The sequence below is a fragment of the Diprion similis genome, chromosome 2, assembly GCF_021155765.1.
Source record: "Diprion similis isolate iyDipSimi1 chromosome 2, iyDipSimi1.1, whole genome shotgun sequence".
Taxonomy (NCBI): domain Eukaryota; kingdom Metazoa; phylum Arthropoda; class Insecta; order Hymenoptera; family Diprionidae; genus Diprion; species Diprion similis.
In genome coordinates, this window is record NC_060106.1 from 19,817,147 (window position 1) to 19,842,699 (window position 25,553).

At 41.2% G+C, this 25,553-nt stretch overlaps 6 protein-coding genes and 1 pseudogene across 9 annotated transcripts in view; all 7 read right to left on the minus strand.

Annotated features, from left to right (window-relative positions):
- LOC124412701 (tubulin monoglutamylase TTLL4-like) overlaps positions 1–25,553 on the minus strand; it is a 209,050-nt gene that overhangs the window by 127,728 nt on the left and 55,769 nt on the right. The gene's annotated exons all lie outside the window — the stretch shown is intronic.
- On the minus strand, positions 1,226–5,611 carry LOC124416306. Its single transcript, XM_046897239.1, has 4 exons — positions 5,515–5,611; positions 3,069–4,123; positions 2,329–2,550; positions 1,226–1,277 (listed from the first exon to the last, which is right to left on the minus strand). Exons 2-4 carry the CDS (start codon positions 4,103–4,105, stop codon positions 1,226–1,228), a joined length of 1,311 nt encoding a protein of 436 aa, XP_046753195.1. The 5' UTR covers positions 4,106–4,123; positions 5,515–5,611.
- On the minus strand, positions 6,333–9,357 carry LOC124416307 (annotated as a pseudogene).
- LOC124412720 lies at positions 9,711–11,364 on the minus strand. Its single transcript, XM_046892845.1, has 2 exons — positions 9,920–11,364; positions 9,711–9,825 (listed from the first exon to the last, which is right to left on the minus strand). Exons 1-2 carry the CDS (start codon positions 11,362–11,364, stop codon positions 9,768–9,770), a joined length of 1,503 nt encoding a protein of 500 aa, XP_046748801.1. The 3' UTR covers positions 9,711–9,767.
- On the minus strand, positions 14,413–15,837 carry LOC124416308. Its single transcript, XM_046897241.1, has one exon. The coding sequence runs from the start codon at positions 15,835–15,837 to the stop codon at positions 14,413–14,415; it is 1,425 nt and encodes a 474-aa protein (XP_046753197.1).
- LOC124416309 lies at positions 16,895–18,348 on the minus strand. The gene has a single exon (XM_046897242.1). It carries the CDS (start codon positions 18,335–18,337, stop codon positions 16,895–16,897), a length of 1,443 nt encoding a protein of 480 aa, XP_046753198.1. The 5' UTR covers positions 18,338–18,348.
- On the minus strand, positions 20,750–25,467 carry LOC124412731. Of its 2 annotated transcripts, none has more exons than XM_046892864.1 (2): positions 25,464–25,467; positions 20,750–22,445 (listed from the first exon to the last, which is right to left on the minus strand). In XM_046892864.1, exon 2 carries the CDS (start codon positions 22,426–22,428, stop codon positions 21,001–21,003), a length of 1,428 nt encoding a protein of 475 aa, XP_046748820.1. In that variant the 5' UTR covers positions 22,429–22,445; positions 25,464–25,467; the 3' UTR covers positions 20,750–21,000. The 2 variants fall into 2 exon arrangements, with proteins under 2 accessions (XP_046748820.1, XP_046748812.1); XM_046892856.1 differs by lacking the exon at positions 25,464–25,467 and adding an exon at positions 22,870–22,964.

Genomic DNA, 25,553 nt, shown 5'->3' on the forward strand with positions numbered 1-25,553 from the left:
CCACTGGGCCGCATCTACTAGACAAGAACGCACACATGGAAAAGCAGAAGAAGCGATAATAAGCACATGCATACAGTTGTACGTGTACGAAAGGCTTAATCTGCAAACTACACGAGTTGCCTCGTGGTTACGTCATCATTCGGTATTCTTGCCTTGCGCTTGCACGTTTTCTCTCACTGAACTCAAGCATATCCTCATATCGATAAAAAGTTCGTTGAGTTGGGTTAGGTTATGAGCCTCTTCCCGCTATACTCTTTCCCTTTCCCATCCCCCCTCACGACTCGAGCTAAAAATAGATGGCATGAGACTCCCAGCAGTGCCGACGCAACTAGAGAGCTGTAGATAACGAAAGCGTCGTCACGTGACCAAGCCGCCATTACATTGCATCATTCGAGAATGTTCGATGAGCGCAGAATCGTCGAGATTTACGAGGAAATCGGAGATTACGCTAACCTATACAAAAGTTTCACGCTGGTTTCGATCGACTCAGAATGAAATATTGCGTGTCGGTATTTCAACGAAGACATATTTTTTTTCGACATAACAAAAACGTTACTCGCCTAATTGCTCAGTGTAAAATCGTTTGACAGAGTTCTGACTGTTGAACCTTGCGTGTCACTGAGATTTGACGACGACACACAGCTCTTTCCTGTAGATTTTGGCGTACTAAACCTTATTAGTTTCACGCTGGTTTCGATCGACTCAGAATGAAATATTGCGTCGGTATTTCAACGAAGACAAATTTTTTTTCGACATAACAAAAACGTCACTCACCTAATTGCTCAGTGTAAAATCGTTTGACAGAGTTCTGTCTGTTGAACCTTGCGTGTCGCTGAGCTTTGACGACGACGCACAGCTTTTTCCTGTAGATTTTGGCGTACTAAATCTTATATCTCAGCTTGCGATGCCTCTCATGAAAATAACGGGGGAAGCTTTTAAGTTTGCGTAGTTTTTTCCTGACCAGCAATCAATTTTTTTCTGATGATACGGCGGGTTGCCAAAGTTATTGCGGCGGTGGTCAGCGACGTTGTGCTCGTGGAATTGAAACAGCGATGGACTGTAACCAAGTGATCGGCACAGACCACATTCACCCCCACCACCGCCTTAACAATGTCAAGGACACGGATGATTCATCTCGTGGGTGACCGAACTATGCCTTAATTAGGTACAGAAAGACGCGACGTGTGCTTTGGGTCGCTGTTTCATTGTACGATTCGAAATCAAGTCACTTGGTATAATGAATCGCAGATTCATGGTCGAAAGAGAGGCTCAAGTTTCTGTTTGATAAATTGTTATCTCAAGGGGAATCGCTAGTCGATTTCGACGTGGATGTATATTAGGATGGCGCAAAAAACCGACTATCTTTTTTTTTTTTTAGTCTCGTGTGACAAAATGTTAGTTTTTGATTTTTCAAGAGCCCACTCCAAAGGACAGCTCAAAAAAAAAATCTTGAGAGGTCGCTCCAAATTTTTTAAAATGTCAAAAATCGTTAAAAAATTATATTAAAAAAATTGTATTTTCAGTATTTTGTTTGATTTTTAATTCATGTCGTGGTGTATTGTTATCGATTCTTTCTTGCTAAATAGAAGAAAAAAAATGTATGAAACTTTAATATGAATATTAAGAGGTCGCTCGAAAAGATCTAAAGAAATGCAACAAAAAAATTGAAAAAAAATTATGAGCGACCTTTCAAAATTCAAATTTTGAACTGAAACTTTCGGAAACTTATTTTTTTTTTTTGTCTATAAAATTATACCGTAACGAGGAAAAAAAATAAAAAAAAAAAAATCGATTTTTGACGATTTCTGACGTTTTAAAAAATGTGGAGCGACCTCTTAAAATTTTTTTTTTGAACTGTCCTTTGGAGTGGGCGCTTAAAACATCAAAAGTTAACATTTTGTCACACGAGACCCAAAAAAAAAAAAATATAATCGGTTTTTTTCAGCCACCCTAATGTATATATCGCTAAATATGGAAGTTGACGTATCTCAAAGGCGAAAAAATACTCGACAGTCGAACTCTGTACGCAATTCTAAACAAAAAATATTTTTCAGTTGACGCAGGAATAAATAAATGCAATAACGAATTCTACGAATTTACTATTGCGATATCGGGCACCCACATAAGTTTGAACAAATGACAAGTTTCTCAATTTCTCTCTGAAGCCGCAGAGACTCTCTAATCTAATCGTGACACGGTCAAGATAGCTTGATTATCACTATCTACCTAACGCAATAAGGTGAAAAACTATGATATTAGTCATTTTCTGCTTTGTGAAAAGCTTCAGCCTGCATGGACGTAGAAACTGTACGAAGCACTCTTACTTACTTATCACGATCTCCTTCGATTTGCTTTGATTTTGATACTTGGTCGCTGCGAGCTGGTATATTATTGTTTACTATATACTCGTATTTTGGATCTTTACGTTGTATTGAATTGTTGAAAAATAAATCCGTTGACCAATGTGACAGCTTCTGTGATGACGTAGGCAGATGTTGGAAGTGAAAATCGTATATTTTTAATACATGGATTAATTGTTCGACTTTACATCTGATTGTATATTTTAGTAATTAACTCACAAACGACAAGTTTATAAAAGTATTGAAACGATGAGATTATTAACTTGCAGAGTTTTTTTTTCAGGAAATGATATGATAGCGTGTGTTCATAGGACGAACAACAAAATAACGCATTTCATCTTGTATAATGTTAAATGTACAATTCACCACATTATTCAATTCAGTTCAATTGAGAAATCAAGGTTGTTTTCTATTGCTTGCTGATTTATGCGTTTGTGGAAACGGTCAATAACTGTGGATGTATAAACAAGCTTTAAGTTCGGAAACTTTTCGTGATCGAACATAATCGATTCGATGGTTCGGACCAACACAGAGTCAGTTTCATCCACGGAAAACAAATTAAGTTTTTCGAGTTCAGGCATTTTGAAAAATTTCAGTCTTTGCTTGCTATAAAAAAAACAAGAATATTTCAACGTTTTCAGTTTTTTAAACGAAGGTACTACCAACGGATTTTCATACCAACGATGCACACTATGAAATGTCAAGTACTCAATATTTACGCAGACATTGTGGATGAAGTCCAAATCGTATTGCTCGAGCCCCATCAAGCTTAACATGGTGATGTTTTCCCCAATACTCATCAAGGGCCCATTGAAATTGTCCATCAGCAAGTGATACTTGCACTCTGCGAGTTTATCGAGCTGTCTTACCGCGGATAGATCGCCTGAGAGTTTACCGTTGATACGAAGATGAGTCAAATTGGGGAAGAGCTCTACGACAGCGCACAGATGCTCATCTGTAATTAAGTTTGCTGTTATGCAGAATCGCTTCATGGATGGACAGACTGACGTTCTGGACCTCGATAATATGTTGAAACTCGGCTTATACAAGGGATCCGATGTGAGTCCGAAGTTGAACTCGGAAATTTTCTTGTTCGCAGAGAGCAGTTCGTTTATCCCCTTATCGGAGACGTTACACCTGACAATAGAAAGGATGCGCAACTCGGAGCACGGATGAAGGGCCTTCAATCCTCTGTCAGTGACGTATCTCGCTCCCTCGATATCCAGGACTATCAACTTTGGACAGCTCTTTCCAACAACCTCGAGGTCACGGTCGGCACAGTAACAGCCATAATGGAGTTCTGTAAGATATTGCAAGTCAAAGCGTCCCAGGCTCTTCGTTCCAAGATTCGTCCATCGAAGATCGTCCACATGCAGTATCCTCAACTTCCGGAACCTGTGAGCGTGTTCATGATTGAGATATTTAATTATCTCGGCACCCAATTGCAGTCCGATAATATCTACATCCATTAATACTTCGATTGCAGCTCTGTTATGGCTTCCAGGGCGAGTTTCATATTTATCCTGTTGGATGCTCAGAAATTTATGCAGGAATTTCATGCAGAGCTCATTGTACAGTCTTGGTGTCAGGCAAGGGTGTACATGTTCTTTGATCTGAGCAATGCTTAGGCGTATATCAGGTAACTTCCAGTTTGTGCTTAATTGGTCGAAGTGATCTACGAAATGAGCTGCCAGACGTTCGAGGCCTGCTTTTCGCAGAGGAATCGGTTGCTTCAATCTCGGCATCTCTTCGAATCGCTTCCCCTGCAAGCATACAAATTTAAAAGTATGAACTATACGGTGCTAGTAGCTGGAAGTTTTTGCATTTTATTTGTAGTAAACATTCACATTCGTATTAAATCGACCACTAATTTAATCAGTGCACGTAAAAATATTAAAAATGCACATTATTTCAAATTTTTAGACTGTCACAGAGTGGTGAAAAAGGTATTCAAATGCGAGATGAGAGAATTTTGTTGAACAGAACTTGTTCAAACGATTCATATTCCAACAGGAATATTTACTCACATGTCAACTAACGAGCGAGGATTTTAAAGTCAGGTGATAAGAATGAATAATTTTTATTGATAATACATGGATAATTGTTGAAATACATTATGTTCTAAATTACTTACAACTGTACTTTGCAACCGGTCTCTAATTTGTAAATTAGTGATAATTATAATTTTTATTGATACAATAACTGAATTCAAAAAACATTAAATCTCATCAGCTGTTGAATTTATTTTTAATGAAATTCCGGTATCATTGTGGCCTACAGTAGTCGCAGTGCCAATCAAATTTAGGCCTATTTTCATACTTGATTTGGAAGATGTAATATTTCGCGGATCAAATTGAACCAAACCTGATCATTTTTCAAATGAACAAACTTTTCACCGGGCACCTGGGAGTACTAAGTGACGAAAGCGTTTACCGTGTGAATTAGTTTAGTAAAAAATCGAGGTTATTATCTTTCGCGAATTTATTAATGCGAATAACATCGTCGTGAATTTCGCGAAACGGTCTAACTATCCTCAAATTGGGAAATTTAACGTTATCGAGCATAATTACCTCCGCGATTTTCAAAGCGTTATCAAAGCCCCGAATCGTAAGAATTTGCAGCTCGGGCATACCGCGGAATTCCAACAAAGCGCGAAATTCATTGAACCGTGTGACAGCGGAACACGTCAGGGTCTTTAATTTCCGAAAGGGTGGACAGACCAGCGTGTCCACCGGTACTTGGGGCTGGTAATCAAATTCAAAGTGTTCGATATTAATGCAAGTTTTGTAAAAAAAATCCAAATCATCCTGTGTCAGACAGACAGCAGGAACAGCGTTGCTCAACTTGAGCACCAAAATATTATCCCCAACGAGTTTGATCAGTCGTTTGAGATCATCGAGCCTCAGACATCGATAACCGTGATTAAAATTGATCTCCACAAGCCGATGAAGAGCTTTTAACGCGCAAATATCGCCTGAGAGTTCGGAACAGATTCGAATATGTCTAAGATTAGGAAAAAGCGCGACGACGGCGTGCAGACAATCATCAGTAACGAGTGATGATTTCAGGGAAAACCGTCTGACAGACGGACAAGCCGATGAAATCGGGCGGGACAAAACGTCGAAGCTTTTCTCGGCACGCATGTGGTATCTACCGATGTTGAACTCCTCGATCTTCCGGTGCTTCGAAAGCAACTCGTTGATACCGTCGTCGGTCACGTGACAGCAGAAGAGGTCGAGGACACGCAGTTCCGGGCAGGAACTCAACGCCCGCAGCCCTCTGTCGGTGACCTTCGTCGAACCAGCGACATCCAGCACCCGAAGCCTCGGACAACGCTGCCCGACGACCTCGAGGTCGAGGTCGGTGCAGTTCCGCGGGTAGCGAAGCTCCAGGAGGTCCTGCAGCCGGAAGTTGGCCAGCGTCCTGGGTCCATGGTCCCAGAACCCGTCCAGATCCAGCTTCGTGAGTCCCCAAAGGCGGTGGGAGTCCCGGAGATCCAGGAACCGCAGGATATCGCCACTGCATTTAAGTCCGGGAATTTCCAGGTCCATCATCACTTCCAGGACGACTCTGTTGTGCCCGTCCGGACGAGATTCGGAACGGTTCAAACCAACCCGATAAAATTCCTCCAGGAATCTGGAGCAGAATTCCGCGAAGAGGGTCGATAGTAGGCGAGGATGTAGGTGATGCTTGATCAGAGAAATTTGTCGGCGGAGTCTGCGTGAAACACCATCAATGCTGAGTTGGTCGCAGCGATCCACGAAATGAGCGATCATGGTGTCGAAGCTGATGATCTTTAGTGAAGATGGCTGCTTCAGTTTTGGCATCTCGATTTATCCGCTCGTCTGGAAGCATACAATTTTTTGGACGTGACGAGGCTTGTCTGGATGTTGGTGTTAGAGCTCTAGCTAGTCGGTTAGTTGAGAGATCTAGATTTGTTCGTGTGTTCTTCTTATTCAGCTGAAAGTATTTTTACTCAATACTTCTCGCGTTCGGAGGCTGAGATTTGGATTTGTAAATCGGGTAGCCTGTACGAAATCCAGTTTGAAAAATAAAGGAACCTATTAATTTTGGTAATAATTTCATTGAGCTCGAGAGCTAGCAAAATAGAATCTTATTCGCAGTCTAAATCCTAACTTGTCGAAAGTTGTTCAATTCTTCGAAAAATGTTGCAAACATACTCTGAGAACGATGTTGCAAACTAAGTCGAGTTTCTTCAAATATTCTGAAAAAAGTTTAATAATCCTTAAATGTAACGTTATGACAAAAGTAAGTAATAATTACCCAATTGCTGATGCGGATTTTAATTACGATTCGCAGTCAATACTGAAAAGTTTTATTGTAAACATGCTCGTTACTCAAATGTTTACTTACATACAAATATCGGAAAAGTGGGTGAGTGATGGAAAAGTTTTATTTTCAATCGATGGATAAGTAGACAATTTATTTTTTATGGAAAATGAAAATTTATTTATTAAGGAAATTAACGGGATAAACAGGTATACATAAATTAGTTGGAGTAAGGGTGTTGGATGTTTGAGAGTAAGCAAAATTTTAAGTGTATTGAGAATAGGTGAGTCTATATATCTGATAATATCTGATTCGGTAATTTGACCCATTAATTGAGCCCTATTTGTTTATATGCTAATTTGTTTACGGAGGCAAACTGACGTTACAATGTTTATTTATGTATAATATAAGTTTATAAGTAAGTAATAAGTTTATTTCCAAATAAACCTGAATCAGTAACTTTTTACATCGAGAATCGAGCATAACGAGATTCGAGGTTAAGTTCGATTGAGAATTCAAGGTTTTTTCGAATCGCTATTCGATTTAAACAAACTACATTCACTCTTTGAATAGTTGAAGTTCGAACTAATCTCAACTTGGGAAATTTCATGTGATCAAACATCATCGATTCAATCACTGGATCAATTGAACCGAAGCCTTGAATATCTAGAATTTCAAGCTCCAACAATTCGCCTAATTCTAGCACTGTGTGGAAATCGCGAGTCCTAGAGGATTCCTTCACCTTCAGTTTTTTCAATTTCGAAAACGACGGTATCGTTAATTTGTCCCCTTCGACGCATGGTTCGTATTCGAATTCCAAGCTTTGAATATTTTTGCAGGTCTTGTATATAAAATGCAAGTCATTTTTAGTCAGGAAAGTTTCAGATAATTCACTCGTCACCTTTAAAAGTGAAATATTTTCGCCAATAATAGTCAGAAGTTGCTTAAGGTTATCCATAGAAATAAAATTCCGACCGGAGAAGTCAAGTCCTTCAAGATTCTCGAGACCCCTCAATTCGCAGAGATCACCTACGACTTGACCTTTGATTTGGATATTAGTCAAATTGGGAAAGAGACTTACGACTGCGCGAAGATGATCATCGCGAACCAGATTTGATGCCATGCAAAATTGTTTCATCGAGGGACACGTTAGCGATATTGGACGTGACAATGTATCAAAATTTACATGAAACTCCTGGATCTTCCCGTGTGACGACAACATTTCGTTTAAGCCAAAGGCAGACACGAAACTATCGTAAAAATAAAAGACGCGTAACTCGGAGCATTGATGTATGGAGCGCAATCCTGCGTCAGTGACATCCCAAGAGTTTCTGATATCCAATATTTGCAACTTAAAGCATTGCGACCCCACAATCGCGAGATAACTATCATTGAAAATATTATGACAATACAATTCGGTGAGGTCCTGCAAGCGAAAATTGCTCATGCCTCCGTCCCCATACATCGTTATGTCCAATTTCTCCAAACCCCGAATTCGACGGGCAGCTAAATCGTCCAGGCAACGAAAGGATCGACAAGATCTACATCCATGATCATTTCCAGAGCCGCTGCGATGTGGCTGTGTGGACGATCTCCGTAGGATCGCTCAAGCATATAAAATTCATCCACGAATCTCGAACAAAACTCTGCGAGCAGACGTCGACTCGGCGGTAACCACGGGAACAGGAACTCTTTGATCAGAGCAATTCTTCGACGAAGATTAGCCAAATCCCCTCTGCGAAGCACTTGAGTGAGACATCGAAGCTCGTTTTCTGGAGCGAAGTTGGTTGCTTTGATTTAGGCTTCTCAGGGATTCGGTTTATCTGCAAACACCAAAGTTCAAACGTCACGACGTTTGTACCGATAAGAAGCACTTGGTTATACATAAAACTTACTAGAAATAATTAGCACCGAAATTTTTCACAAACGAATAAATATAAGCTGAGACAAAGAAAACTTGATATTTTCATAATTGTTACATCCTGCGATCATTGTATAAAATGTTCTGCATTTGGCAATCCCTGTTATGCGTCCAGAGGTTTATAATCGTTTTTCGATATCATGGCGAAACGGAGCTGGAACATAGATGTGATTCGCTAAAAATGGCCAGTAACGTGCCACAGAATGAAATTATTACGAAACTCTTCAAAGTTGCATGAAGCACGTACTAAATAGGTTGTGATGCAGAATTGAAACTGATTACTCAGTAAACCATTTCGACACTGAGATCTGATGTGTTTGTTCGAATTGTCTTTTACTTGTATGGCAGTTAAAGAACTGAATCAGCCAAATTATGGCAGGAATAGATTTAAACGGATATTATATTACTCGTTCATGTACTCCAATCGTTCATTCGTTGGTAAAACAACGATTGTCAGAACCAGTAAGTGAACACTGTCACTTTGCTTGTATTTTGAAGTTAAAGAGTTAGTTGTACTTGGTGGGTCTGTTTAGAAAATACTTTGTGGAATGAATGAAATTTTATTAACATTATATGGTATATGCATCATGTCTTGATTAACTCCACTTATTAATTGCCTTCATACAACTACATACGTCAACAAATCAGTATTCATTCGTGCAAAACATGGCTTTCTTATTCTTTCCGTTCAACTGATCCTTCGACTTTTTCCAATCACAAAGTGAAATAAATTTCGAGATTTGCAATGTTTGCGTTTTCCGATTTACTTCCCAAAAATCTACGCATTCTGATACTCAATTCCGAGGTACGAGATAAGATTCACCAAAACTTTCATATCGAATATCGTTTGAGAAATCGCAGTATCAACCTAAAATGTAGCTTTGGTTGCCTATTTGCCGGCGCTTAGAACGTCGCTCGTACTTAGGATTCGGATGCATTCGCAGCCAACTTCTCGTAAGATTTCACGATGAATTCCTTCGTGAGGTAAGCTTATGCAAAGTCTACAGTCGAATAATGTGATGAAAAGTTAGTAGTAGATACTTTCAAAGAATTACAATTAAAAAAAATTAACTAATAAATAAGGAAATAAGCGCATGTTTTTATGAAACGAGTAGTTTATTCATTTTCTTTATTTTTTTCTTTTTATAAAATCGCTTTTCCCACATGCCGATTCATTCCAGTAACGAAGCGTCGAACTAATGCAGTATCCAGCCGGTGTCCAGAAATCCCAATCTGTCCCAATTTGTCTTTAACCTGGAAGGAATACACGAGTGTATATGAATATTTCCGATAGTCGGAAGTTTTTTGAAATAATATCAAGTACGTAATGAAAGTGATTCGCCATTACCAAGGTTGACACTCCATTGAAAAATCGAGGTTGTTATCTCTCGCAATTTTATTTATCCTCCTGGCACCGTCTATTTCAGCTTCCCCGCATAGAACCTTCTTCAAATTTGGAAATCTCACGTTATCGAACATGATAGATTCCGTTATTTTAATAGTCGGACCGAAGTTTTCGAATCTTAGAATTTCAAGCTGTAGCATTTCACCAAATTGTATAACTGCGTGGTGGGGAAAGCCGTTATTGTTGAATCTTCTTGCCTCTACATCCAGTATTTTCAACTTTGGAAAAGGTGGCACTACTAATGTGTCCATCCAGACTTGACGTTCGTAAACAAATTTCAAAGACTCAATATTTTTACAAAATTTGTAAATAAAGTCCAAGTCACTCTGCGTCAAGTAGAAGCCTACACGATATAAGTTCTTCATGCCTAATGACGAAATATTTTCACCTTTAACCGTCAAAAGTTGCCTGAGATTATTCGCACGGGGACGGCTCGTACAATCACTCAAATCAAGCTCCTTCAGCCTTTCGAGTTTCTGTAATATGCGCAAATCTCCTACAAGTTGATCGTAAATTCTGAGATGTATTAAATTCGGAAAAAGAGCGACGATAGCAAGTAAATGCGCGTTCGTAACTGGTTTCAATCTGAGGATGCAGTAGCGTTTAATAGATGGACACACTAGCGTCTTTGGACGCGACAACACGTCGAAGTCCAAACCCAAGTACACACGTGGACGCACAGTTATGCGGACATTGAACTCCTCGAGTTTTTTGTGTGCAGACAGTAGCTCATTCACGCCATCATTTGACACTTTCAAGAAACAAAAATCAATGACTCGTAGGTCTGAGCATGGCTGCAGGGCTCGTAATCCTTCGTCGTCAACGTCAGGTGAGTCATTGATATCCAAGACTTGCAACAGTGGACAACGCGAGCCAATGATCTTAAGGTCGAGGTTGGTGCACTGCTTTGGAAGGTGAAGTTCAGTGAGGTTTTCTAAACAAAAATATCCCAGGACTCCAGGCATCACGTGGATCGAAGACAAAGTGTGGATTTGCAGTACCTGTAGCCCCTGGAATCGGTGAAAATCATTGTGATCCAGATGGTATAAGTGTGACTGGGTACATTGCAGTCGAAGAATTTTAACATCCATCATCATTTCCAATGCTTCTGCGATATAGCTGTCCCGATTTGTGCGATGGACTGCCGATGACCCCTTCCAGCAAGAGACTTGAAACGCGTCGAAAAATCTTGTACAAAAATCCGAGATCATAGAAAGGTTTGGCGGTAGTCGAGGGAACAGCTGCTTTTTTATCAGAACAATACTTTCGCGGAGTGTTCTTGAATTTTGTTGGTAACTGGACTGCTGTTGGCAATACTCCACAAAATGAGTTACCAATAAATCGAACGCCATTTCTTGCAGAAGAGTTGGCTGCTTGTGTTTCGGCATTTTGAGGGCTTCAATCTCTCTACTGCAGTTTAGAAGAAATCCGTTGAAATTATACAAATTTGAAATACCTTCGTGTCTTCAACTTGTTTAGAATAAGAGAGATCAATCGCCATGGAACAGAGTGAAAATCATCGTGAATTCGGTTTAAAATAAGCCAAATACGTATAAGAAAAATCGAAATGAAGTGTGAACTATATGAGCGCAGATTCTACGACACAAGAAGGGGAACAAAATTCTCAGAAACCATTTCATCCATCTAAATGATTTAGACTCTGAAAGGTTGCAGATGGATCAAGTGATAAGAGTTAATTTTATCCCCATGGTGACGGAGTTTGGTTATGAGCATTGATCAGCGGACACTAACCTACAGTAACTGCTATCGATGCCTTCTGGCTTCTTTGACGTCACGTCATTACTTTGCAAAAAACAGCGTCAAAATGCGTAACGCCTGAAAATCGATTCGCAAGAAACACAGACACTCCTCTACCGTTTCACCGATTATTGCACATCACTAAGCTTGTGGCAGATAATTATTAAGCCGAACCAATGACCACCGATTTAACTATCACCTTGAACTTCCTTACAGATGGTCGTCAGGACGAGTTTGAACCGAATTTGCACACTCCTCAAAATGTTCTGGCGATCGGTTAGGCTGCTGACTCCAGACAATGTATAATGCGTGATAGAACCGCTGAGATACAGTTATAGAGCACATTGCGATGACGCTTGCGCAGTTCATGAGTGTGTATTTAGAAGGCAAGGTTCTGAGAGCGCAGCTTGTAGAAAGTCCGTGTGCAAAAACGTTCACCACGCCGAATCGCGTCTGACGTTATGTAATTAGCCGCAATTTGGCGGCAAGGTCAACGTCACGGAAATCATGGATGAACTTGAAACCCAACGTCTTCGATGTGATTATACTCTATTCATGTATGGCATTCGGATCATCGCCTGGACATCCGAATGTAATTTTCGATAAGTAACTATTGACCGAAGTGGAAGTTTTCTTTATTCCATTTGATATTAATATCATACATACGTCCAAAACATCAATTTGTGCGTCTCATTTATTTTTATTAGTCGATTGATAGAAAAATTTCGGACGAATAATGTCACAAGTCACAATTTGTCTTAAGCATTTGACGTTTAACTTAACGTTGACGTTTCTTAATCTTAATTAATTAATTATTGTAATTTATATACATAAAATATGTACCAAAAATGAGACTGTTACAATCGATGATGCGGAAGGTTATAAGAATCTAGACACTATCCAGTCAAAGTTTCAGCGTTTTTTTAATATAGTTGGTTGATCTAGATTGTTTATATTGAATTGATATATAGATGAGGATATTATGTCAGATTAACCCAGAATTTTACGACCTTTAACTGTCACGGGTTTACAAAATCTGGGCGGTAGCAATGAAAATTATGTGGTGAATTTAAGTAAAATTCACGCTTCGATGAGGAAATCCAATGAAGCGATTCAAGGCCTAAGTTGACGAGGAAACGTGATGGTTTTTTTTTAAAGTAAAGAAAAAATGTGGCAAAAGAAATATATGCCAGTGACATGAAATGACTATATATAATAAGATGAATAATGCTGTAGAGAAGTTTCATTTTGGGTATTATACCTACTGATACACTATTCGATCAAACTTTGCTTGGTAAATAACCTTGGCGATTTTCTAAAGTTCCTAAATCCTGATCTCCAGGATAAGCAGATTGATTCTCGTAAGTTGGGATTTTCTGAGAAAAAAAATACATTGTTCATGGATTTTTTTTTTTTTTTTTTTTTTTTTTTTTTTACAACTAATGTAACTAGGAAGTTTCTTCAAATAATGATTTATTTTTCATCACTTTACAGACGACAGTATCAAACGAATATCCAATATTTAATCTTTGCAATTGAAACCGTACACATTCGATACATACAAAGTATTAATTCTTGTAAATCTAAATTCGTTTTATATCGTATTATTATTATTATTTATGACCTACGTATAAGATCCTTTGAAACATATTTTTTGCGCCTGTGTCTCTTTTGACTGGAATCGATTAAAGAGATACCTTCATTGTAGTACAAGAATTCTCTATTTCACCGATAATATAAGAAATTTATAAGGCATCAATTTTCTCACTTTGTTTACGTTAGTTTGTTGATTTGACCATACATTCTACAAGATATTTTTAGACGTATATGAGATATTTTTTAACAACAATATCAATCAACGGTCGAACCAGTGATTAATAATTCGTTTTCGCCGCAATGACTGTCATTTACATACATGTTATACTGACAATGAAACTAGAATCGACTATATATATGTAAGTTTCCAACAACCGGGAGATTATCCGACGATAGTTTGGCCGTTTCGTTCTTTCAAATTGTTAGTATTGGGTTTAAATAGGTGCGGTAATACCGGGTAAGCCCAGATTTCAACGGTCTTTGAGCTTTACGGTTTTACAAACTCTCGGAGCTAGTGACGGAAAATATTTGGCAGGTTTGAGATTCACGGTTCGGTGGAAAAATCCGATGAAGCGATTCAAAGCCCAAGTAGACGAGAAATCCTAATCGCTTACATGGGGATTAAAAAAAAAAAAAAAACATGTGGCGACGGGATTCTCACGTAGTAGAAATATATTCCAAATGAAATGATCGAAAGGATAAGATAATATATATGATTAGTCTGGAGATATTTCAATCTATTGTGCCCATAAATTTCTGATCCGACGATCCGATTAGAGGTTATGATTTCATGGAATTTCTTTTTCTACGTTAAGTTTATAATCATATATCAAAAGAACTACGTACTTTTACTTCTTAAAATTTATCGAGAACATTTGGATAAACAAAGAAGTCAAGAAATGCGTATAAGTAAAATAAAATCATATCACTCGATAGCACGACTCCTGATCTCTGAAGAACTTACATTAAATCGATGCAGAGAAACAGAGAAAGCAAATGTGAAATTTGTTGACCAATCAACGAAAACATCAACGACATTATTTCAGTTTATTGAAATACCATGACGATAAATAATTATTTATCTAAGGTGACGGAGAGCGCGATCTGTTGAAGTGCCGGTCGATATACGAGATCGGATCCGGATCATCTTTAATCTCAATTTCTAAATTCTTCATTCTGGCAATCCGGCGAATTTCTTCCAAATCTTTTTCCTTCATGTAGACAGTTTCGATGAGGGACAATTTGGGAAACTTGATATGATCCAACATTATTGATTCGATTGCTGAAAAACTGACGTTATAATTGTGAAGCCAGAGAGTCTCAAGGTTTGGTAACGGTTCGAACTCTATAATCGGATCTTCGAAAATATCAATAGACGAGAAGTAAATGGGGATGTGCGGTATCAGTACTTTCAACTTCTGGAAAGATGGAATGGTGTCACACCCGTCCCCGTGATCGAACTTTAAGCATTCTAAATTCGGACATGAATCGAATATGAAATCGAGCTCTAGCTGCTTCCATAAAAATCCCTGATTCCAACAAACGAGCTTTAAAGTGATCATATTCGCCCCAATGAACGTCAAGAGTTCCTTGATATCAGCCCAGGCCGCCTCGACGTCGTAGAAAGACATATTCGATCGGAACAAGAGGTCAAGTCCGTTAAGTTTGTTGAGGGACTTGAGTATGGACAACTCTTCCGTAATATGGCCATCCAAGTACAAATAAGTGATATTGGGAAACTTAGTGACGATCTTGCGAAGGTGTGCGGACGAAATAGATTCTTCTTCTTTGAAAGCGAAGTGGCTTATTGAAGGGCAAACTGACGAGTCCAAGTGAGACAAGGTCTCTGCAGAAACGTCCGTGATTCTGTCCAGTTTCTTGTGCACGGACAGCATGCGATTTATGCCGTTGTACGTTACCGAGCACCTGCGAACGTCGACGAAACGAAGGTCAGAGCACTGGCTGAGGGTGGAAAGCCCTTCATCCGTGACCCACGAGTCCGGAACTCTAACCACTTGCAGTTTGGTGCAGTTCCGGCCAACCACGCTCAAGTCAAGGTCAGTGCATCTCTCGGCGAACACGAAAGTCGTCAGATCGTCCAGGTGGAAGTTGTGCAGGTTTAGGGGGATCGAGTGTGAGATGTAGTCGAGGTCCAGTTCCGCCAGTCTCCGTAGACGCGGACCATCTTGGGGGTCAAGGTTGGCCAGGATCGGTCCTTTGCATTGCAGTCCCACTATCTCTGTGTCCATGACGACTTCTAAGGCGACTTTTAGATGCGCCGCCGGCCTGGAATCGGAGTAGAACTGCTCTAGGAACTTGGCCAAGAAGTCCGCCACCGAGAACCACGGCATGCGACTGATCACGTCCTTCTTGATGGCCGAAATGACCTGATTCAGCTCGTCCAGGGAACCTTCGATGCTAGCTCGGTCACAGCAGAAAACGACGTATTCGAACATAGCGTCCAGTGCCATTTTTTGCAACATTGCCGGCTCTCGTACCTTAGGCATCTCCGCGAATAGCGACTCTGCAAGCACACAAATTTCATCATCTGTTATTGCTGTCTCGTATTTTCTACACTAGCAGCGTGGCAGATATGCGGCAGGATCTAAGAACTGAAATTGCAGTGATGGGTCCTGATGGCCTGCGAGCAATTAGCACTCTGACCAGCTGGCATTGTCCGCAAAAGAGTGATTGAACTATCCTCCAAAGGGTTCAGCACCGATTAGTCCAAGTCTCAGAGTGTCGCAGCTACCGCATGGCAAATCGCGAGCAGCGCTTTCCTCGGTTGATTCAACATCCAGTTGCCGAAATTGACTAACAATCCGACGCTTAAGCCGCAGTTTATCACTGAAACGATATTGTGAACCTTTTTTAGAGGGAGTGTAACGAATGATGATTAAATCGAATCTCAACGAGGATGTTGATTATGTCTTCCATGCGTGATTTTTGCTTATATCCATTTACTCCATATCCCACGGAACTATAATGCATGGAATCGGGGACGGTGGAAGACCAGGCATATCAGTATCATCCATGTGTTTAGAAGATAAGAACGAACCATACAGCCCGCAACGTTTTGAGGTTCAGAGAGTAGACGTGGACTACGGAGGTAGTTTGCAGAATTGTCAATATAGACTTACTTCGTTCTGCATGGTGTTTCTTAAATGACTGCTTTTTCTGGAAATTGGAGCCAACGAAACTAAACACGGAAGAGGATTGAATGATTAGACAGAAAATACATGACAGCGAGATTTGCATGAAAAACTATCGAGCTTTTATTTACTAAGATTCCTTTATAACATTGAGCCGAATGAAGAACATGAGAACTGCGTGTTTTAAAGTCAACACAGATAAGTCGATAGTACGATTATCAATCTCTGAATAACGTCAACTAAATTGAAGTAGTCAAAACAGCAATGGAATGGAAAATTTGTTGAACAGTTTTCGAAAAAATCAACGACAATACTTTCCGATTAATAAAATACATTTTATTTGGTAGAAAAATTTAATAGCAATAAATTTACTTATCTACAGAAATGAGAATACACGACGAATCTTTTAGAGCTACTTTTCAATCTCGAATTCCAAATTATTCATTCTGGCAATCCGTCGAATTTCTTCCAAATCTTCGTCCTTCATGCTGATATTTTTGATAACGGACAATTTTGGAAATTTGTCATTATCCAGCATTATCGATTCGATTGTCCGAACACTGACCCTATAATTGTAAAGCGAGAGAGTCTCAAGGTTCGGCAACTTGTCGAACTCTATCGTCGGGTGGTAAGACATTCCAAAATATTCTTCGTCAGAATAACGGGTAGGATTTTCGGTACGATTATCCTCAGAGATTACACACGGCATCAATACTTTCAACTTTTGAAAAGACGGAATAACGATAAGCCCTTCTACGTGATCAAACTTCAAGCTTTCTAAATTGGGGCATGAATTGAATATGAAATCAACGTCGTCCTGCCCTAATTTATTTATGAAATCAAGAAACTCGCAATCCCATGAGCCGAGTTTCAGAGTAGTCAGATTAGTCCCAACAAACTTCAAAAGGTCTTTTATGCCTGCCCAGATCGAGTTGAGACGGACCCTACGGTCATTAAACGGAAAATCGAGGTCAAGTCCAGTAAGTTTGTTAAGGGACTTAAGACTGGACACATTTATCGGGATATTGGTTCGCATTTCAAAATAGGAGATATTAGGAAACTTCGTAACGATCTTGCGAAGGTCCTTATACGAAAATTCAACGGGATGGAAAGCGATATAACGGATCCAGGGACACACTGCCAAGTCCAAGCAGGACCACGTAGCCAAAGAATCTTGGGTGAACTTTTCCAGCTTCTTCTGCACCGACAGCATGCGGTTTATGCCGCTGTGCGTTATTCCGCATCCGCGAACGTCGACGTAGCGAAGGTCAGAGCACTGTTCGAGGGTAGCAAGCCCTTGGTCCGTGACCTCCTGTGAATTCGGAACTCTGACCTCTTGCAGTTGGGGGCAATTCCGGGCGATCACGCTGAGATGAAGGTCGGTGCATTCCGCGTTGAACGCGAAACTCGTCAGATCGTTCAAGTAGAAATTGTTCATGTTCAAGTTTATCATAACGTTGTATACGCTCGTGGGAACTCCGCATGAAAAGCGGTGCAGATCCAGTTCCACCAGTCTCCGTAGACGCCGACTATCTTGAGGGTCCAGGTAGGCCAGGATCGGCCCTCTGCATCGCAGACCGACTACTTCTATGTCCATGACGATTTCCAGAGCGGCTTTTAGGTGCATCGGCGGACGTGAACAGGAAAAGAACCGCTCCAGGAACCTGGCCAAAAAGTCCGCCACCGAGAACCAGGGTATACGACTGATCACATCCTTCTTGATGGCCGAAATGACCTGATTCAGCTCGTCCAGGGAGCCTTTGACGCTGATTCGATCGCAGCAGAGGAAAACGTATTCAAAGATGGACTCCAGCGCCATCTTCTGCAATGCGGTCGGCTGTCGTACCTTTGGCATCTTCGCGAATGTCGACTCTGCAAGCACACAAATTTCATCTTCTGTTATTGCCGTCTCGTACTTTCTACACTTGCAGCGTAGCAGATATCCGGCAGGCTCTAAGAACTGAAATTGCAGTAATGGGCCCTGATGGCCAGCGAGCAATTAGCACTCTGACCAGCTGGCATGGTCTGCGAAATTCGCGAGTGACTGAACTATCCTCAAAACGCTTCGGCACCGATTAGTTCAAGTCTCGGAGTGTGGCAGCTACCGCATGGCAAATCGCCAACAGCGCTTTCCTCGGTTAATTCAACATCCAGTTGCCGAAATTGGGTAACAATCCGACGCTTAAGCCGCAGTTTATCACTGAAACGATATTGTGAACCTTTTTTGGAGCAATAAAATGTAACGAATGATGACTAAATCGAATCTCAACGAGGATGTTGATCATGTCTTCCATGCGTGATCTTTGCTTACATTCAATTACCCCATATTCCACGGCTTATAAAACTATAATCCATGGAATTGGGGACGGTGGAAGAGGAGGCATATAAGTATCATTCATATGTTTGGGAGATGCGAACGAAACATACAGCCCGCAACGTTACCACGTCCAGAATGTAATCCTTTCGAATTATTTCAGGACTTTGCTTTTGTCCTTCAAGATCGAGACTCTGGTTGGGGCAAGTTAGGTAAAGTGTGATTATCACGCTCTTTGAACTTCACGGTTTTACACGACCTTCCGGAACAAGGTACGGAAAAAAGTATTCAACGAGGTACGCTAAGTTGTGCAAAATTCACGCATCGATGGAAAAATCTGACGAGGCGATTTAAAGCCCATGTGGACGAAAAATTCCAAGCACTTCCAACAGGATAAAAAACAAAACGAGGCGACCGTATTTCAGCGTGGTACATATGTGCTTTGAATAAAAGAATTCGACAATCCGTGATAATTGCTGAAAGATTCAAGTGCGATGTTTAAACTTTCGAGGGCCGCTATTTTTGCCTTGAAATTCTATATTTTTTAGAGAATGCCTCGAGTACATAAATAGTCAACACGTCCAGTGGAGTTCCCAAGTCACCTGCTTGCTCCACAAGGAACCAGGCCAGCCCTCCCAAGTGAAGAGATGATATTGAAAGCTTTTCTTGGGCGCTATGCGAGATCGTTGCTTTGCAGTCTTCACTGTCGATAATTTTCGCCCGGTTGCATTCAGTACAGAGAAGTTCAGTACAGGAGTTCAATACACGAAAGATTAACGTGTTCTGAGTACTCGTAACAAAGTGAAAAAATGAACTAAAATAGTCTCAACGTGCTAGAATAAGCCAACAAAGTCCGAAATTAAATTCGCTGCTTGCGAGTCGAAGTAACTTGAACTAGATCAGACAATCTTTCGAGCAATTTTCATAATGAAACCGACGACTCACTGCGCAAACGGCATCGACAAAAAGAAAACGAAATGAGGAAAAAAGTCAATATTACTCGAAAGTGCTAACCGAGATCCTGCCGGGTCTTGAACTATCACGCTAATCGCAACTAACCGAGAGTTAGGACTGAATGCATGTGCTAATTGCCATCCACAACTACTCTTAAACCACTTCGCTAATCGCAATGAAAATTTTAATAATTAACGCGTCACTCTCGATACAGTAAGGAACCAAAAGGAAAGTCTGGAATATCTATCCGACTTTGGGCTGCTTATCTCAACTCTATTAAAAATGATGGCGACGCATCGGAAACTTCAATACTTCTCGAAAGGGCAAGACGACCCCAATGCGACTTATTTTCCAGAAGTAACACTGAAAAAATACGCGAACGCAACTCGAACAATTATACTAGAAGTTGATTCAACCTGCAACCGTGACTCGACTCTACAATTTTCTGTAAGCAGAAATTGGTTCTAAGCTTCATCGTGAAAATCAAGCTACAACCACCGAACACGGATATATATTTCGAGAAAACGATTTCCGAGCAATCCTCGATACTCAAACTCAAGAATGGTTAACCGTTCTTCAAAATGCCGGGGCGTCTTTTCGCTCGAAATTCGATGCTAGGAAATTAAATCGGCGCGCAGCATCTCACAGGCGCACTAAAAGATGGAGTCATAACCAGGATATATTTTATTCGCCGGGCTGTAAAGTGTCCCCTCTCAAAGTAGTTTCAGATGCGTGACTCTCGTTTCGAGACTCTTTTTTGACTTTCTTTGCAATTATCATCGCGGACTATTGACTGTTAGGTTCTCGCCTAGGGCTTGGGAAGCCGTTTCTCACAGCACATCATGAGGAATTTGCAGAGCTGTCTACACAGACTTACCTTGTTTTGCATGCTTTTTCTTGTACGGCTTCTGCTGACAGATATCGAAGGGAACGAGACTGAATTCGTGATCGGATTGAATGATTACAGGGGAAGTACATTATAGGGAAATTTGCGTGAAAACCAAGTACTTTTATTTCTTAAAATTTATCGACAATATTTAAGTAAAGAGAGAGGTCGCGAAATGCGTACCTATAATTAGGTTAAATTAAGATCACCCGATAGCGTGACTCCTAATCTCTGAATAACTGATATTAAATTAAAGCAGTGAAACAGAGAAAATAAATGTAAAATTCGTTGAACAATAAACGAAAACGCATCAGCGACGTCATTTCAGATTATTGAAATTCTATGACGATGAATAATTGTTAATCTAAGGTGACGAAGAGGACGAAGTGTTGAAACGGTAATTGTTGTACCAGTTGGAACACGGATCATTTTTTATTTCAAATTCCAAATTCTTGATTCTGGCAATTCGACGAATTTCTTCCAAATCTTCGTTCTTCATGCAAATCGTTTCGATAACGGACAATTTTGGGAACTTGACATTATCCAGCATTATCGATTCTATTATCGGAAAACTGACGTCATAATTGTGAAGCGAAAGAGTTTCAAGGTTCGGCAACTTGTCAAACTCTATGACCGGATCGTCCAATATTTCAATAGACTCAAATTCAATGGCGATATGCGGTATCAATACTTTCAACTTCTGAAAAGACGGAACGATTACAAGGCCGTCCCCGTGATCGAACTTCAAGCATTCTAAATTCGGACATGAATCGAATATGAAATCGAGATCTTCCTGCCGCCAAAAAACTCCCTGATCCCAACAAGCGAGCTTCAAAGTAGTCAGATTCACCCCATTGAACGTTAAGAGTTCCTTGATACAGGCCCACGTCGCCTCGATCTCGTCGTAAAACATACCCGACGAGAACGTGAGGTCAAGTCCGTTAAGTTTGTTGAGAGACTTAAGTATGGACAACTCTTCCGTGATAACGCCCTCCAGTTGCAAATAAGTGATGTTGGGAAATTTAGAGACGATCTTGCGAAGGTGTGCAGAAGAGATGGGGTCGTCAGGTCTGGAAGCGAAGTGGCATATTGAAGGGCACACTGACGAGTCCAAGTGAGACAAGGTCTCTGCAGAAACGTCCGTGATTCTGTCCAGTTTCTTGTGCACGGACAGCATGCGATTTATGCCATTGTACGTTACCGAGCACCTGCGAACGTCGACGAAACGAAGGTCAGAGCACTGGCTGAGGGTGGAAAGCCCTTCATCCGTGACCCGCCGCGAGTCCGGAACTCTAACCACTTGCAGTTTGGTGCAGTTCCGGCCAACCACGCTCAAGTCAAGGTCAGTGCATCTCTCAGCGAACACGAAAGTCGTCAGATCGTCCAGGTGGAAGTTGTGCAGGTTTAGGGGGATCGAGTGTGAGATGTAGTCGAGGTCCAGTTCCGCCAGTCTCCGTAGACGCGGACCATCTTGGGGGTCAAGGTAGGCCAGGATCGGCCCTTTGCATTGCAGTCCCACTATCTCTGTGTCCATGACGACTTCTAAGGCGACTTTTAGATGCGCCGCCGGCCTGGAATCGGAGTAGAACTGCTCTAGGAACTTGGCCAAGAAGTCCGCCACCGAGAACCACGGCATGCGACTGATCACGTCCTTCTTGATGGCCGAAATGACCTGATTCAGCTCGTCCAGGGAGTCTTCGATGCTGGTGCGGTCGCAGCAGAGGAAAACGTATTCGTAGATAGCGTCCAGCGCCATTTTTTGCAACATGGCCGGCTGTCGTACCTTTGGCATCTCCGCGAATAGCGACTCTGCAAGCACACAAATTTCATCCTCTGTTATTGCCGTCTCGTCTCTGTGTTGCGATTCTTAGAGGCAATTCTCGGATTATTATAGTTCGCGCAATTGCGGCGTAGCGGATATCCGGCGAGTTCTAAAAACTGAAATTGCAGTCGTGGGACTCAATGGCCTGCGGGGAATTAGAGCTCTGACCAGTTGGCATGGCCCGCGAAACTCGTGAGTGATTGAACTATCCCCCAAACGGTTCAGCACCGATAAGTCCAAGTCTCAAAGTGTGGCAGCTACCGCATGGCAAGTCACAATCCGACGCTTAAGCAGTAGTTTATCGCCAAAATGATATTGTGAATCTTTTTTAGAGGGAGTGTAACGAATGATGACTAAATCGAATCTCAACGAGGATGTTGATTATGTCTTCCATGCGTGATCTTTGCTTACATCCATTTACTCCATTACAACGGCGTTGGAACTATAATGCATGGGATCGAGGACGTCGGAAGACCAGGCATATCAGTATCATCCATGTGTTTAGGAGATAAGAACGAACCATACAGCCCGCAACGTTTCGAGGTCCAGAGGGTAGACGTGGACTACGGAGGTAGTTTGCAGAATTGTCTATATAGACTTACTTCGTTCTGCATGGTGTTTCTTAAATAACTGCTTTTTCTGGAAATTGGAGCCAACGAAACTAAACACGGAAGAGGATTGAATGATTAGACAGAAAGTGTATTACAGCGAGATTTGCATGAAAAACTATCGAGCCTTTATTTATTAAGATTTCTTAATAACATTAAGTCGAATCAAGAACATGAGAACTGCGTATTTTAAAGTCAACACAGATAAGTCGATAGTACGACTTTCAATCTCTGAACAACGTCAACTAAATTGAAGTAATCAAAAAAGCAAACGAATGGAAAATTTGTTGAACAGTTTTCGGAAAAATCAACGACAATACTTCGGATTAATAAAATACATTTTATTTGGTAGAAAAATTTAATAGCAATAAATTTACTTATCTACAGAAATGAGAAAACACGACGAATCTTTTAGGGCTATTTTTCAATCTCGAATTCCAAATTATTCATTCGGGCAATCCGTCGAATTTCTTCCAACTCTTCGTCCTTCATGCCGGTATTTTCGATAACAGACAATTTTGGAAATTTGTCATCATCCAGCATTATCGATTCGATTGTCTGAACACTGACCTTATAATTGTAAAACGAGAGAGTCTCAAGGTTCGGCAACTTGTCGAACTCTATCGTCGGATGGTGACACGGTCCAAAACCTACTTCAGGATCATAGTAACGAGCTTCGTTACAACAATTCTCAGAGGGTACACGCGGCGTCAATACTTTCAACTTTTGAAAAGACGGAATAACGATAAGCCCTTCTACGTGATCAAACTTCAAGCTTTCTAAATTGGGGCATGAATTGAATATGAAATCAACCTCGTCCTGCCCTAATTTATTTAAGCCATCAAGAAACTCGCAATCCCATAAGCCGAGTTTCAGAGTAGTCAGATTAGCCCCAACGAGCGTCAAAAGTTCTTCGACGATGTGCCACATCATGTAGAAACGGACACGAGGCTCACTCAACAGAAGAACGAGGTCAAGTCCAGTAAGTTTGTTAAGGGACTTGAGATCGTACAAATTTATCGGGATACCGGTTAGCATTTCAAAATAGGAGATATTAGGAAACTTCGTAACGATCTTGCGAAGGTCCTTATACGAAATTTCAACGGGATGGAAAGCGAAATAACGGATCCAAGGACACACTGCCAAGTCCAAGCAGGACCACGTAGCCAAAGAATCTTGGGTGAACTTTTCCAGCTTCTTCTGCACCGACAGCATACGGTTTATGCCGTTGTCCGTTACACTGCATCCGTGAACGTCGACGTAGCGAAGGTCAGAGCACTGTTCGAGGGTAGCAAGCCCTTGGTCCGTGACCTCCCGTGAATTCGGAACTCTGACCTCTTGCAGTTGGGGGCAATTCCGGGCGATCACGCTGAGATGAAGGTCGGTGCATTCCGCGTTGAACCCGAAACTCGTCAGATCGTTCAGGTAGAAGTTGTTCATGTTGAAGTTTTCCATGGCGAGGACTGTCCTCCTGGGAAACGGGAGTGAAAAGCGGTTCAGATCCAGTTCCACCAATCTCCGTAGACGCCGACTATCTTGAGGGTCCAGGAAGGCCAGGATCGGCCCTCTGCATCGCAGACCGACTACTTCTATGTCCATGACGATTTCCAGAGCGGCTTTTAGGTGCAACGGCGGACGTGAATCGGAATAGAACCGCTCCAGGAACCTGGCCAAGAAGTCCGCCACCGAGAACCAGGGTATACGACTGATCACATCCTTCTTGATGGCCGAAATGACCTGATTCAGCTCGTCCAGGGAGCCTCCGACGCTGATTTGGTCGCAGCAGAAGAAAACGTATTCAAAGATGGCCTCCAGCGCCATCTTATGCAATGCAGCCGGCTGTCGCAACTGGGGCATCTCGACGAATAGCGACTCTGTAAGCAGATAAATTTGACCCTCTGTCATTTTCGTCACGCCTCTGTATTTTAACTCTTCGATAAAACACCTTCCGGAATCATTAAAATACACGCAGTTGTGGTGTTCCGGATATCCGGTAAGCTCAAAGCTCCGATTTTAGTCATGGGACTCAATGACCTGCGGGCACTTAGCGCTCTGATCAGTTGGAATGGTTCGCGGAACTCACGAGTGATTGAACTATCCTTCAAACGGTTCAACACCGATTAGTCCGATTAGTCTCCCAGTGTGGCAGCTACCACATGGCAAGTCGCCAGCAGCGCTTTCTTCGGTTAATTCAGTGTCCAGTTGCCGTAATTGAGTGACAGTCCGTCGCCTCAGCCGCATTTTATCACTGAAACGATATTGTGAACCTTCTTCAGAGGAATACAATGTGTTTGGGTAAATTGTACAGCTCACTACATATACCTCGTATACATCCTCAAAATTATATGTGTATCATTTATATATTCTCTCAAAATTTGAAAGCCTCAGTTGTCTTACTTTGTATCCTTCATTCCTTCAAGTACATTGTATCGTTCAAATTATCAGCTATCTTCTATCATCATCCTGCTTTCGCATTATAATTTATAA